This window comes from Ranitomeya imitator, chromosome 1, assembly GCF_032444005.1.
Source record: "Ranitomeya imitator isolate aRanImi1 chromosome 1, aRanImi1.pri, whole genome shotgun sequence".
Lineage (NCBI taxonomy): Eukaryota > Metazoa > Chordata > Amphibia > Anura > Dendrobatidae > Ranitomeya > Ranitomeya imitator.
In genome coordinates, this window is record NC_091282.1 from 904,311,535 (window position 1) to 904,327,237 (window position 15,703).

Here is a 15,703-nt window from a genome sequence, read left to right on the forward strand (position 1 = left end):
ATATCAAAGAAGTTTTACCACTATCATGAAGTACAATATGTCACGAGAAAACAATGTCAGAATCACCAGGATCCGTTGAAGCGTTTCAGAGTTATGACCTCATAAAGTGACAGTGGTCAGAATTGTAAAAATTGGCCCTGTCACTTAGGTGAAAACAGGCTTTGGGGTGAAGGGGTTAAAGAGGTTGTCCAGGACAATAACAAAAAACTGCACAAAAGCAGCAATATATATCAAATAATATATGCTCCACCTTTTCCCCCAGCCCATTCCAACACTGCGTCCCTGTCTCCCCTTGCTTGTTTTCTGTTACCTCAGCCAAAGACTTCACAGCCAGTAAACCCAACATCACTGCCGCAGCCAATCGCTGGCCTGAGAGGGCTCATGCTGTACAGTCAGTGGCTGCAGCAGACACATGGGGTGAACTGGCTGTGAAGTCTGCTGCTGAGGTAAACTGAAGACAAGCAAGGGGCAACAGGAACGCGGTGCCAGAGGGGCCTATTGTTTCATCATTTTACATGTGTTGCCGCCAGTGTGCAGACGCAGTGTGTGAATGCAGCCCATCGGTACCAATGAAGGCTCACTTTGTGAACTCTCTAGTAGCGGCAGTTGTCATTCTATTTTGGCTGAAAGTAACTGCAAAATTGTCCCTCTTTTCTTCACTGCTCTTAAACAGTAGCAGCCATTTTAGAGCCCTTGACCTCTTTAGCTCTCTCCCTCTTGGCTCCATTACTTGTCCTCCTCCTGGCTATACAACCTGCCCTCATGCTGACTGTTCCTGTGAGACTAAAGGAGCAGCATAGAAGCATCATGTGTGAACTATTTAATAGCCAGAAGGCTGGTTTTGCCATAGTTTTCAACCGTATGAGTGTCCTGAATACGCAAATACAGTTGAAAATGGAGGATTGCCCAGGAATCCAGGAGTGTGTACTTGCCCTTCAGGCCCCTTCGTGGTCGCAACTTGCAACCTCTGTTACCACAAGCGTTACCTCACTGCATTTTCCTCCCACATTGGTTCTGCGGGTACTCTGTTCTAATGGGAGAATCAGTCTTGAGCACCCTCTTACAGCTGACAATACAATCCCTTTTTACTTTCCTGCAGAAAAAATCTTTTCAACTACTGTACTAGTGCAGAGCCTCTGCTCCTTCCCTGACCAGCAGGGCGAAAAGTAGCCCACAGTAGTGACCGACATGCTGATTTCAGTGGCTTGTCACTTCTTAATGTTTTTAAGAGCTTACATTTTAATCTCTGGAAAAGCTGATAAACTTAGCCAAGACCCTGAGGAGTCCTTCATTTCATAGCTGTACATCTTACATCTTCCATTTACTACTGTGCTCTATTTCATATTACTCAATAACTTATTTTTGTCAGGTGCTTCTGCCAAGATCACATATGAGTTTTGCAATACTTTTGTGAACAGAACACACCCCCATATTAAAATGACATTTTTTTTCTTTTTAATGAAATAAACAGATGACCGACAGCACTCACTCATACGGGCGCTCGTTTCATATCCAGGGAACCCTCCTGGGTAAAACGCCAATGTCTGCACAGAAGAACAGCGCTCCACCGAGTGTAGTAATCCAGAAAAATCTTTATTTAGCCATATAGCCATATAGCATGCTATATGGCTAAATAAAGATTTTTCTGGATTACTACACCTGGTGGAGCGCTGTTCTTCTGTGCAGAGATTGGGATTTTTTTTCTTTTTGTCTGTGAAAATCAAAGAGGCAGTATAATTTGGCAAAATCTTCATTGGACATTCTTGTTTTCAATACATTGCTTTATATTATTTTATCATAGTAAGTTGCCATATAGATTAGGCATTGTTCAATTTGCCTTTGACCTTTGAGTCCTACTTTTATCATATAAGTCAAAAGTATCGCTAGGCCTTTATTTACCAGACATAGGCCAAAAAAGTGTTATTTTGGCCTCTGCAGGGCTGGCATAAGTTAATATAAAATTTTCTACTCACGAAAATTCCAGGTTTGGCAACCATACCTCACAATATCACAGCAGAATGAAACGCAAAAAGTCTGACCTGATGGTGCTCAGTATCCACAAATAGCCAGAATAGATAACCATAAAATATAGAAATAAAGTCCAGAAAATATATACAACACTCACCATAATTTTCATATTGATTTTTCTTCCATATTAAAAGATTCGGGCTCTTTATTACAAAGTCAGCAATGTCGCCGTTTCACATCCCACTCAGGAGGTGCCTGAAGAAACATCACATGGGATGCGAAACCGGCGTAGTGCTGATTCTGTGAGAAGGAGCCCAAAGCTGCATTGCTCTGATAATCATGGAATCTTTTAATATGGAATCATTTATTTCTAACTAATTTTTACTGCTGCATTAACAAAATGTAGTCAGTTAAACATCTCTAGAAAAAAGCATGTGGCAAGAGAGTATAAAGTACGGGAGAGGCATAGCTACGGGTATAAAACAGGAGATAGAGAATCGTGAAAGAACTTTGAGTGGGCCGCTAACCCATGCAGCACATGTTTGTAATGTGCATTGGCGCATCCTCATTATAGTAGTTTATTCTATGCGATTACGGAAATGCCCAATCTACTTAGTTTGCAATAAGGAGATGCTACTGTCGCATTTCTACCTAGATCTGCTCTAATTACATTTGCCTTGGTCACAGGTGCTGCCGTATTCACCCTTCGAGTGGCGCTAGTGCTACAGAAGATGTGGTAGCCACTAGCCAGTAATCCAGTCGCTGTCTAGCCAGAGATTAATTTAACTGAGACCTGTGGTTCCACTCAGTCAGGGTGTGCAGCAGATCAAGTGTACTCATCTCATTGCTGTGACATATGGGATGGTACCACACCCTATATAAACTCACAGCTTCCTACTTCGGTTGTCAGGTATTGTGCCTCAAAGCTTCCTGAACTCTGTTGTTTTCTTGTTTGTGGATTCCTGTGATTGACACTTCTTGCACCAGGACCTTGTCTTATTCTATCACCCCCCTAATCTGACCTCTGCTTTTTTGACCAGCCTCTGACCGATTACTTGGTGTCTGAACCTGGCTATCCCTCTGACTATGGCTTCTGATTTCTGTCCTTGTCTTGTCACTCCTCTTTCTGACCGAGGTAGCTAGCCTTCTCTTGTCTCTGGTAAGCAGTCCCTCCTTGGAAGCACTTCATTGGGTCCCACTGGAAGACCAGATCCCTGTACAGTGGTTAAAGAGTGAAGGACGGGGTTCATCTGGTATCTGCCAGACAAAGTTAGTGTTAAGTCTGTCAAGGGGTAGCCTTTTTGAGCTAATGGCCTCTGACAGACACTAAAGCTACTTTGCAACATAACTAAAATGTTTCTGACCCATAAATTTATCACCTAAGTCACAATATATCCAAACCTGCTCAATAACTTGCCACTCGTTTGTCAAGGTCTCAGCAACATACCATAACTATCCTGCATACCCTCAACATTCCAGAACTATCCATACTGCATCATTCAAAGAGCAACTGTGCGCTTGAAAAACTGCAGGTACTTAAATAAACAGCGGGTTCATAAAGATCCTTGAACTGCTGGTTATGGCAGTTCATAGACACTGAATGGACTCTAGACTACAAGTTATTGCAAAACAGCCAGAGCTTGTTATAATGTAACAAATCAAGATGAAAGGTCAATCAATGGGAATTTGAGCTCTCCAATCTTCCTTGCCCTAGTCTTCAAACACTCCCTTAAGTAAAGTTGTGGGTACTGCTGATAATCATACTATATTAGGCAAATGCTGCATGTTAAGTTATATTATACAGAAGAAAGATCCTTAAAAGGGGTATCCATGACTTTCTAAGAAACAGAAAAAGTGCCTATGCAATAAATGAGGAATATAGTGGTTCAAAGCCTGCGCTGCCCAAGGTTCAAAGGTATGATCACACACAAAGGTGAAGCATGAATATGTTTTTTGTCAACATTTAACACAATAAACCACAGTCATGCTTCACCTTTGTGTTTGATTGTACCTTTGAACCTTGGGCAGCGCGGACTCTGAGCCACCGTATTCCTCATTTATTGCATTGTATCTAATTGGTGTTCCTGCTGTGGTCATGCTTCTATAAGAGTTGTGACTGCCAAAACCCCATCAGGTGGGTGTACCTATAATATTTTAAACCACTTGATTATCAGATAAGAACAGACCCTATTTGAGCTTTTCGACTCTCGAGTCTTACCATTTGATTTCTAAAAAGTGCCTAAGCACTAACAGGCAGGTGGTTGCTACCTACCTGCTTGTTATGCCCGACGCCGTTCTATGCCTGCACAGAGCGGTCACATACCTCTCATGCTGGCAATTCAGCTGCCTCTGCTGATGTCAGATTTACAGAGTGGTGGATTATTTTCCACTCTGCTTTGTTGACAGGACAGGACTGCCAACGTCATTCTGATTGACAACCGAATCCCTGCTGCCTAACAGGGGGAGTTGACTGTCAATTAGAATGATGTTGAAAGTCATGACTCATCAACACAGCAGGTCGGAAAAGAAACCACCACTCTGTCAATGGGTCATCAGCAGAGGCAGTGTTATGGCACAGCTGTCGGGTGACCCGGGACCATGGGCTCCTTTTCTGGCCCTAACACTAGGGCGCTCCCTAGCTTGCCCTGTTCCCTGGGATACTTCAGATGGCAAAGACGCCGAGGCCTCTGCCGTTGCCTTATCTCCCAAGTTAGCCCTCTGTCCATTCCCTTCCCCCACCAAGGGAAGAGGTGGCACTACTGTGCACTGCACTACACCAACCTGACCAACAGGACAACAAAGACAAGGGGTAACTGAAAACTCCACACACGCAAAATTTTCACTCACATATAACAGATGAATTCACTGGGGTGTGCAGGAAGGGGAATAAACCAAAATAGGGAAGGATAAGGAATTACCAAGCGTACAAACCAAAGAACTGTCTCCAGCACTCCTCATGCCAAAAATTCTCCCTTCTTTAGCCATGCAGCATAAAACTAACTCTGACGTGGATTACCGTAGTAATAGAGCCCAGATTATAAAGGGAAAAGGAGTAGCTAACTGAGCACAGCTGAGAACAGGGATTTCCAACATGGCCGATTAACCCCTGTTCTGCCAGAAGAAATAAACACATTTAATAAAACAGAGAAGTGCTTCTTCTCAGCGTCGGAGTAGGAGCAACCAGACGCTGCGGTCTTCTGGCTTCACTCCATCGCGGTAACCCCGTGACAAGAAGCTGAATCACCGTCAGGAGCACTCTGTGACCCGATCATTAGTTGATTCACATCTTGTTGACAATGGCCAATTATCGGCACTCTTAGGGTAGGTTTACACAAACCAGATTAGTTGTGGTAAAGAATATTTAATCTTTTCATACATGTTTAGGAAAAATGAGGAGGAAAAACCGGTGCCATGAACAAGTGTTGTTCTGTGTCCTGTTTATGGATCTGATCGCCAAACAACAGGAACCAGGTGCTCACTTAAACTAAGTCCATAACTTGAAAAGAAAGAAGAAAAGGTGGCACTCACCTGTTTTCTTAAGAAAATCCATCATTTTATTTGAACATCATGTTAAAACTGGTAGCAGGACTGTAACCACTCCCTGCACTACCCCGATGACTGGAATAGACCGTCTGCAGCGAGGATATAAGATCATTTTCTCCCTTTAGTCACGCTTCCAATAAGCCTGCCAGACATTATTTAAACGCTATTTACCCACAGATTACTACTATTTTTGTAGGTAAATGACTTTTTCTAGGTGACAGGTTCCTTTTAAATAATAGTTACGGTATATAGCCACATGAACAGTATACATATAGTGGAAACAAAAAGTCTACACAGACCTGTTAAAATGGCAGATTTTTGTAATGTAAAAAAATCATACCAAGAAGAAACATTTCAAAACTTTTTCCACCATTAATATCACCCATAACCTGTACAATTCAGTTGAAAAATAAACTAAAATCTTTTTGAGTGCATAAAGAAAAAAACAAAGAACTAAAATATTGTGGTTGCATAAATATGCTTAGCCTTAAACCCTTCACGCCGCAGTCCTTTTTCGTTTTTGCGTTTTCGTTTTTCGCTCCCCTCCTTCCCAGAGCCATAATATTTTTATTTTTCCGTCAATATGGCCGTGTGATGGCTTATTTTTTGCGGGACGAGTTGTACTTTTGAACGACACCATTGGTTTTACCATGTCTTGTACTAGAAAACGGGAAAAAAATTCCAAGTGTGGTGAAATTACAAAAAAGTGCAATCCCACACTTGTTTTTTGTTTGGCTTTTTTGCTAGGTTCACTAAATACTAAAAATGCCCTGCCATTATGATTCTCCAGGTCATTACGAGTTTATAGACCCCAAACATGTCTAGGTTATTTTTTATCTAAGTGGTGAAAAAAAATTCAAAACTTTGCTAAAAAAATTGTGCCATTGTCCGATACCCTTAGCGTCTCCATTTTTCGTGATCTTGGGTTGGATGAGGTCTTATTTTTTGCATCTCGAGCTGACATTTTTAATGATACCACTTTTGTGCAGATAAGTTCTTTTGATCTCCCGTTATTGCATTTTAATGCAATGTCGCGGCGACCAAAAAAACGTAATTCTGGCGTTTTGAATTTTTTTTCTCGCTATGCCGTTTAGCGATCAGGTTAATGCTTTTTTTTATTGATAGATCGGGCGATTCTGAACACGGCGATACCAAATATGTGTATGTTTGATTTTTTTTTATTGTTTTATTTTGGATGGGGCGAAAAGGCGGTGATTTAAACTTTTATATTTTTTTATTTTCTTCATATTTTTTAAAACATTTTTTTTTTTACTTTTGCCATGCTTCAATAGCCTCCATGGGAGGCTAGAAGCGGGCACCACTCGATCGGCTCTGCTACATAGCAGCGATCATCAGATCACTCCTAAGTAGCTGATTTGCAGGCTTGCTATGAGCAACGACCACAGGGTGGCGCTCACAGCAAGCTGGGATCAGTAACCATAGAGGTCTCAAGGACCTTTATGGCTACTATCCTGACGCATCGCTGACCCCCGACATGTGACGGGGGTCGGCGATGCGAGCATTTCCGGCCGCGCGGCCGGAAGCACCGGTTAAATGCCGCTGTCAGCGTTTGACAGCGGCATTTAACTGGTTAATAGCGGCGGTTGAATCGCGATTTCATCCGCCGCTATTGCGCGCACATGTCAGCTATTCAAAACAGCTGACATGTCGCGACTTTGATGTGGGCTCACCGCCGGAGCCCACATCAAAGGGGGAGACACAACATGCGCCGTACTAGTACGGGGCATGTCGTGAAGGGGTGAAACTAATATTTTGTTCAAGTATTCTTTGAATTTATAACAATATTCTGTCTTTTTTGGGTGGAAGTCTATCAGCATTTCACATCAGGAATTGGCAATCTTTACCCACTTCCTTATAGTGTCACAAAGAAATGTAAGATTCATCTGTTCATCGTCAGCTTTTTAGCAGAAACCTGGTGGTTTTGTTGCAAAATTAACTGATATTTCTATCTGTTCATAATTCTATCCATCTTGACTAAATCCTCAGTTGCAGCTGCCGAAAAACAGTCTCAAAGTATAATACTGCCTACACCATTTTTCACTGTGGAAATACTGTTCTTTTGGTGTTGCGCAGAGTGGACTTTGCATCTTTGGGAGTTATGGCCAAAAAAGTTCAACTTTGGTCTCATCAGACCATAACACATTTTCCAACATGCTTTTGGCAGATTTAATGGAGATTTTGACAAAATGTAGCCGGACCTCGATGTCTTACTTTATAAGAAAAGCTTCCTTCTTGCCACCATACCCTACAAGACAAGACATAGGAAGAATACAGGAGATTGATGTTGCTTGCATTACACAACCAGTACTTGCCAGAAATTCCTGCAGCACCTTTAAATCTTGTTGTAACTCTTGGCAGCCTACAGGACAAATTTGAATGTCTTTTCATCAATTTTTGAAGATTGTCCAGTTTTAGATAATGTCGCCGTTGTGCTCAATTTTAGCCACTTCTTGATAACTATCGTCACAGTGGTCCATGGTACATCGAATGCATAGGAAATTTTTTTGTGCCCTTCTTCTAACTTTTAACTTTAAACAATGAGATCCTTTTGCTGTGTTGTAAGCTGTTGAAGAACCATGTTTTTTGCTGTAAAGTGCAACTAAGAAAATGTCAGGACAATCCTACTTGAATATAAACTTTATTTGGAGTTAATTGGAAGCAATGTAAATGATGGTGGCTGTGTACTGGCTACTATTTATTACGACTTTAAATGTGATTAGTTAACTCTGAACCTAACCATATCCCAGTTATAAAATTATGTTTATATTTAGGAATACACATGTCCTCATAAGACCTAAAACTAAAATAATCACAAAACACCTTTAATGGTTGGAATAAAATGGCCGTGAGGTTTTATTTTGGGTTACAAACCAATTAAATAAATAACCAATAAATAACATCCATAAATTCATAAGTCCAAATGTCCATAAACTTCCAGAAACCAAATCCACCCAAACTTGAGTGATTTTTTACCCACAAATAAAACCAAACGACAGGTGAATGATAACATAAAGGGAGGGAGGGCGGGCTCTTCTTTTCTTCAAGCGCCGGCGAACTGAGCACCTGACGCCGGCGCTCATGTATATATAGCAAAAAATTCTGCCCGACAACTGATTGACAACCAATCAAATCTCACAAAAATGGGCGGGCAAAAAAGCCAGTCAGAACCAGATCTGACTGCTTTTACAATAGTAACAGCTCAACCTTGACCTGAACTTGACCCCAGTAAAAAATTAAATGAACATACTAGGCCTATGATGACATGGGACCCCCGCTATACTTCTGTTGTCTGAGCGGGGGGCTTACATGTCCTCATAAGACCTAAAACTAAAATAATCACAAAACACCTTTAATGGTTGGAATAAAATGGCCGTGAGGTTTTATTTTGGATTACAAACCAATTAAATAAATAACCAATAAATAACATCCATAAATTCATAAGTCCAAATGTCCATAAACTTCCAGAAACCAAATCCCCCCAAAGTTGAGTGATTTTTTACCCAAAAGGCCTAGACTCAAAGAGCCGAGGCCCCCCCCCCCCAAACCACACAGTCATTTTTTGATTATATTGCCCATATTAAGATTAAAGATATTGAGTCCGATATCGGACAAATGAACCAAATCATTTCTGAACATACCAGGTAAAAAACCTTCCAAGTCTGTGTGTCTAAAAGAAAAACCAGAGATAAGAGGCAAAAACTTCTTCATGGAGAAATTAACCCTCTTCCGGATCTTATCCAAAAAGGAAAGCTGACTACGGTGCCAAGCAAGCCTGGGAATGATTTCTGAAAAAACAACACCAGACAACGGAAAGGTCTGTCTTAAATAAATAAGGTCTGACCGCATAATGGCCAGTAAATTCAAAGTGTTGATTTTCCCCAAATCATTCCCAGCGAGATGCAAAACTAATAAATCCGGATAAGGGAACTTCTCCAAACAACTCTTTACCTCATACACCAAAGAAGGTCATTTCAGGCCACAAATGCCGTGCCAAAAGACTTGAATATTAGAAGTGTGGAACGATAAATTTTCAGAGTATGATCGAAGGCTGGCCCTCTTCTGAGCCCAGAAGACAAAGGAATGCCCAACGATCCAAATAACTGCAGGGTATAAAAGAAATGAAAATTAATCGGGATATAAATCAGGACGAACATAAATTCTGAATCTTTTCGAATCCCATCTTCCCATTTTTTTTAATCCTGTCATCAGATAGGCTTGAGGCTTGAGGCCTGAGATCTTGAGGCTTCCGTAGCTGCTCCAATTCTAAAAGAATGCGAAGTAATCTTGAGATGACCTTTTCCCAAAAATGACAAACATTTCTTTAAAATAAAATTAAATTGAAAGACCGTCACCGGGGATGAATCACTATGGATAAATAGGGAGCCTTGAGCCGGCGGCCTAAAAATAATCCATTTAGACAAATTAGCCACAGGACAAATTTTAGAGTCAGGGAATGAATTCAATCTAAGTTCAGATCCTCTCCCCAGTTGATCCGTTTTAGATTTTCTAATAAACAACAGAAGGAAAGATTCAAAAACTCTGACATCCGAGAGCATGAGCCCAGACGGAACAGATTTCTTGGCTGACACTACCTCACTAAAGGTACCGTCACACATAGCGACGCTGCAGCGATACCGACAACGATCCGGATCGCTGCAGCGTCGCTGTTTGGTCGCTGGAGAGCTGTCACACAGACAGCTCTCCAGCGACCAACGATCCCGAGGTCCCCGGTAACCAGGGTAAACATCGGGTAACTAAGCGCAGGGCCGCGCTTAGTAACCCGATGTTTACCCTGGTTACCATCCTAAAAAGTAAAAAAACAAACGCTACATACTTACCTACAGCCATCTGTCCTCGGCGCTCTGCTTCTCTGGTCTGGCTGTGAGCGCCGGGCAGCCAGAAAGTAGAGCGGTGACGTCACCGCTCTGCATTCCGGCTGACCGACGCTCACAGCCAGAGCAGGAGGAGTGCAGAGCACAGCGCTGGAGGACAGACGGCTGTAGGTAAGTATGTAGTGTTTGTTTTTTTACTTTTAGGATGGTAACCAGGGTAAACATCGGGTTACTAAGCGCGGCCCTGCGCTTAGTTACCCGATGTTTACCCTGGTTACCAGCGAAGACATCGCTGAATCGGTGTCACACACGCCGATTCAGCGATGTCTACGGGGAGTCCAGCGACGAAATAAAGTTCTGGACTTTCTTCCCTGACCAGCGATCTCCCAGCAGGGGCCTGATCGCTGCTGCCTGTCACACTGGACGATATCGCTAGCGAGGACGCTGCAACGTCACGGATCACTAGCGATATCGTCTAGTGTGACAGTACCTTAACCCTCAGAGCCCCAAAAAAAGAGATAGAAAATATGGAATTGAACAGAAGCGCTTCCTCATAGTTCTTACAAACATGTGTGAGGCCTGAACAAATGTCAATTAACAAAGAAATAGAAATTGGGCGCCTTGAATCCGGAAGAAACCTTTCCCTTTTCAGGCCCTTTAAAAATTGCTTAACTAAGAAAAATTCCGTTACCGCAATACCACCATGTAATTTCAAAAAGAAAGAGACTCCCGCAAAGCTTTTGGCTATTGCGGAGTAAGATAAGCCTTGCTTGACCAGAGACTCTGCGAATTTCAAAGCTGAAGTCGGGTCAGGAACAGAGGCGTCAAAACCGAAAAGCACTGAAAAATCGACCCATTTCTTCCATGCAGCTGAGTAGTCAGCCCATGATCTGTTTGATAATGAATTCTGAATAAAATAAGGAATTATATCGGAATCAGGTCCTGAATTGAAAGGGGGCAATCGTACGCCTCTTTGTCTGCCATTGGGACCTGTAGATAAAAATCACACCACTGACGATGTAGTATAAGATCAGTTAAATAACTAAGCTTACTACTTCCCGAAACTGACTTTAACCAAATATTGCAGTTCAAACATTCCAAAACCAATTTTCTCAAAATTTTTGCCGCGTACATATTTTTGGATGATAGTGTATTGATTGAAAAAACTACTGCCTGATTCGTGGAATGTAGTAGAACCCTGGAATTCTGCAATTCACAGCCCCATAGGAAAATACCTAAGAGAATTGATAAAAGCTCAGTAATAAAAGGGTTCTTGTTCAATTTTCTAGCAACCCAATTGACAGGCCAATCCAAAGATACCGAGTGAGATTGGAACAAACAAGCTACTCCTAGAGTAGCATCTGCAGAAAAAATGAGGGGAATAGAATCCGAAGAAACAAATTGAGATTGGATTATTGATCTGCCATTAAAAACCGCTAAAAATGACAGCCAGATTTTTGCATCCTCCTTTACATCAGAACACAATCTAATATGAGAATTAGGGGAAGAAGACCCCTTAGTAGCTTCGTATAGCGACCTGGAAAAAACCCTGCCAATCGGAATAACCCTTAAGGCATAGTTCAGTAGCCCCAGCAGGGACTGAAGCTCCTTAAGAGTGATTTTGTCTTTCACCAATAAGCTTTCCAGGGAACTACGAAGCTTGTCAATTTTTTCTTGAGGCAGGACGGTCTCCATTTTAGCCGAGTCAATCGAGATGCCCAAAAATTCAATACGGCAAGAAGGGCCTACTGTTTTCTCGTGGGCAATTGGGATGCCAAAAAATGCGCATAAATCAAGAAATTTAGAAAGAGTATTCTCACAGGACATAGACTGGTGTGGGTCGACAAAAAGGAAGTCATCTAAATAGTGCAAAATACCTGCTTCGCTACCGCTAGACTCCAGCACCCAATGTAAAAAACGGGAAAAATTCTCAAAATAGAAACAGGACAGGGAAAAACCCATAGGAAGGCATTTGTCAAAAAAGAAGCAGTTGTCAAAATGAAAACCCAATGAATTAAACCCTTCGGGATGAACTGGGAGAAGTCTGAAGGCAGATTTAATGTCAGATTTGGACATAAGGGCATTAGGGCCGAATCTTCTAAGCATATCCAGAGCGCCATCAAAAGAAGAGTAGGTGACAGAACACAATGTCTTATCCACCTCATCATTCAGTGACTGGCCAACTGGATACGATAGGTGGTGAATCATCCGGAAAGAACCAGGCTCCTTTTTGGGGACAATACCCAGGGGAGATAAGCGAAAATTTAAATACGGAGGGGACAAAAAAGGGCCAGCAACTCTACCTAATTCAAGTTCTGAAAAAAATTTTTCCCTGACAACATCAGGGAAGTCAGCTATGGACGGAAGATTTTTAACCAAGACACAGCCAGAGCCCTTGAATTGAGGAACACGAAAACCTAAAGAAAAACTGTCATATATTAAACTACTGATCTCCTTGCCTGGGTACTTGTTTAGCCAGTGGACCATTTTTTCCAACCTCACTGGCGATTGGGCCTTTTGAAATTGAATCCTTAGAGGATTGCTGGGCAGCCTGCTTTTTAAAGCATTTGGACATTGAGTGGGAATTCCCACAGAAAGAACATTCATGCCGAAAACGGCAATTATTGTTCCACTTACAAAAAGAATCGTTGTAAGCGAAACAAACAACTTTTTTTGCTGATAGAACTAGAAGGCTGCCTAGTACTAGCATTCCTCATAGGAAGCATGAGATTAATCCATAGCCCAATATCCTTGGAGCCCCATTTAACTTCCGGGTGAACTGATAGCTTATGCCTAAACGCCTCATCGCAACTGAGCCAGGCGGAGCCACCAAAATTTCTATAAGCCTCCAAAGTAATATCTACGTGTTGGAAGAGACTGCTACAAAGATTAGGGTATTTCTCTCCCAAGTCGACAAATTGATTGTTCCAAATGAGCTCCTTAACCGAGGGGCTCAAATGGAACTCAAGAGGGGAAAGCTCACAAGTTAAAGCCTCCTTGAAAGGATTCAAAGGAGGCACACTAAGGGCAGGAGCTTCCGAGCGAAAAGGGGCAGGAGAAGCTGCTGCCCAAGATGAATTATTGGCTTCACTTAAAGCTTCAGCTACCACAGTCTTAATTAATTCCTTTAACTGGTTCTGAGGGACAGACATGGGGACATTAAAAGTTTCACCCCTCGCAGGTCGGTCGTCCGGTCTTCTTTCTCCTTCACAGCCTGCGCTCCAGCCAGCGGGATGGGGCGAGCGCAGCTGCCTGGCAGGTCCTGCATCACGATCCTCCTCTTCGTCAGATGACAGGGGGAGAGGGGCAGACCTCGATCCCCGTGCAGCTGCTGCAGGAGCCGACCGGGCGCCAGTGGATGAGGGCACCGCGGCACTTTTACGGCCGGTACCCCTCCTGGCCTTTCCGGCCGCTCCCGATGACGTGGACGGCTCACCAGGATGACGGCAGCCGAAATATCGCGGAGGATTGCGGGACTTCAACGTCAGGCAGTGACGCGACTTCCTGCTTGTCTCAGACGGGCCGGGCCTGGAAGCTGCAGGAGACGGAGCCGGGGAGGAGGCCGCCCTCTGCCTTCTTGTCCTTGCCGGAGGGCTCACGTCGACCGGAGTCCCCGCATCTTGACCCGCAGCTGGCGCTATGCATTCCGGTTTAGGAGGAGGAGCGGTGGCATCGGAGGCTGCTATAGAAGGTTTCATAGCCAAGCAGCTCCTCAGCCAATCCTCTCCGTCCTCCCCGCCGGCTCTTGATAGAAGTTCCTGCAGGAGCTTCTCAATACTGCGGTGAGTCCTCTTCTTTTCTTCAAGCGCCGGCGAACTGAGCACCTGACGCCGGCGCTCATGTATATATAGCAAAAAATTCTGCCCGACAACTGATTGACAACCAATCAAATCTCATAAAAATGGGCGGGCAAAAAAGCCAGTCAGAACCAGATCTGACTGCTTTTACAATAGTAACAGCTCAACCTTGACCTGAACTTGACCGCAGTAAAAAATTAAATGAACATACTAGGCCTATGAGGACATGGGACCCCCGCTATACTTCTGTTGTCTGAGCGGGGGGGCTTACATTATTTTACTTTTTTATTTTTATATTCACCCTCAAAATAATTTCAGCTTGTTTTTCAAGTGATTTGTACAGACTATGGGTGACATAATGGGGAAGAAGTTCTGAAATTATTCTTCTTGGGCAGATTTTTTTTACATGACGTAAACCTGATCTGGCATTTTAACAAGTGTGTGCAGACTTTTCATATCCATTGTGCATATATTTAAATAATGCATAAGCTCACAATTGAAGCTATATCAATTCCTGATTACTGCAGAAATTGTCACCCAGGGCCTAGATGATAAAAGACAGTGGTGCCTTTCTACTCTCCTTAAAGTGTTCCTCATACTTTATGTCCCTAGGAATATTATGGAGGAAACACAGGACAAATGCTTCAGATATAGATAATTAACACTCAGTGTTGCCTATTGAACAGCAATGATAATCAATAAATTATATTAGTTTCTCCATACAAGTTTCAAACAAAACCCACCCAACATTAAACAAATCTTTATACAACAACTGGTCCCTGTTTAGGTATAATAATCTCAAATTTATCAGCACAGCATGTTTCACCCTTCAATAAGGTAGATTTCAGGTTCATCAGAGGAACTGGAACTGCAGAAATGTGGAGTTACTTGCCATAGTTAAGCAATGTAGGCAATACATTAGCCTTTGGTCATTTATATGGAGTATGTCTACATCTTTCAGATCTCTTACATTGCAGAAATAATGTTCAGTGTAGTTCACTGCCACTCACAACCAAAGTAACTCAACCCAAGTGTCAGATAGCTTTGGCAAATCTTGAAAAATACAAAATTCAGCTTGAATGCCAATCTTTTCAATGCAAGTATACCTGAATGCTGGAGTATGTCATTAATGCATAAAACACATTATCATCTTGTTAGTATTTGCTAATGAGTATTGTGAATTCTGTTCTTATCTTGACAGAATGGTGTTGAGGAAACTGCTGAACAATGCAGAAATCTTGGAGCCAAAGTATACACATATCTGGTGGACTGCAGCAAACGTGAGGACATTGGTCAAGCTGCTGAAAAGGTGAACAACTTCCCACACCTAAATACTATTTATTGATGATGGTCATTGAATGAAGTATTTTCAGCTTTTTAAAGGGGCACTGTAATTTGTTATAAATATGCAATATTTTACCTGGTGTAAATGCCGCTGTTCTCCTGAAACTGACATTGTATTCCCTTTGTTCCTACACCTCTCCATTCCTGAGATATGACCCTCCATTAGAGAAAAAAAAATTGCATTGCACTCACAAAAAT

General features: G+C 42.4%; 1 protein-coding gene across 1 annotated transcript in view; it reads left to right on the top strand.

Annotated features, from left to right (window-relative positions):
* LOC138654113 (17-beta-hydroxysteroid dehydrogenase 13-like) overlaps positions 1-15,703 on the top strand; it is a 74,815-nt gene that overhangs the window by 15,505 nt on the left and 43,607 nt on the right. Inside the window, exon 2 of the mRNA XM_069743390.1 lies at positions 15,363-15,470. Within this exon, the coding sequence (XP_069599491.1) occupies positions 15,363-15,470 (108 nt within the window). The remainder of the gene's footprint in view (positions 1-15,362; positions 15,471-15,703) is intronic.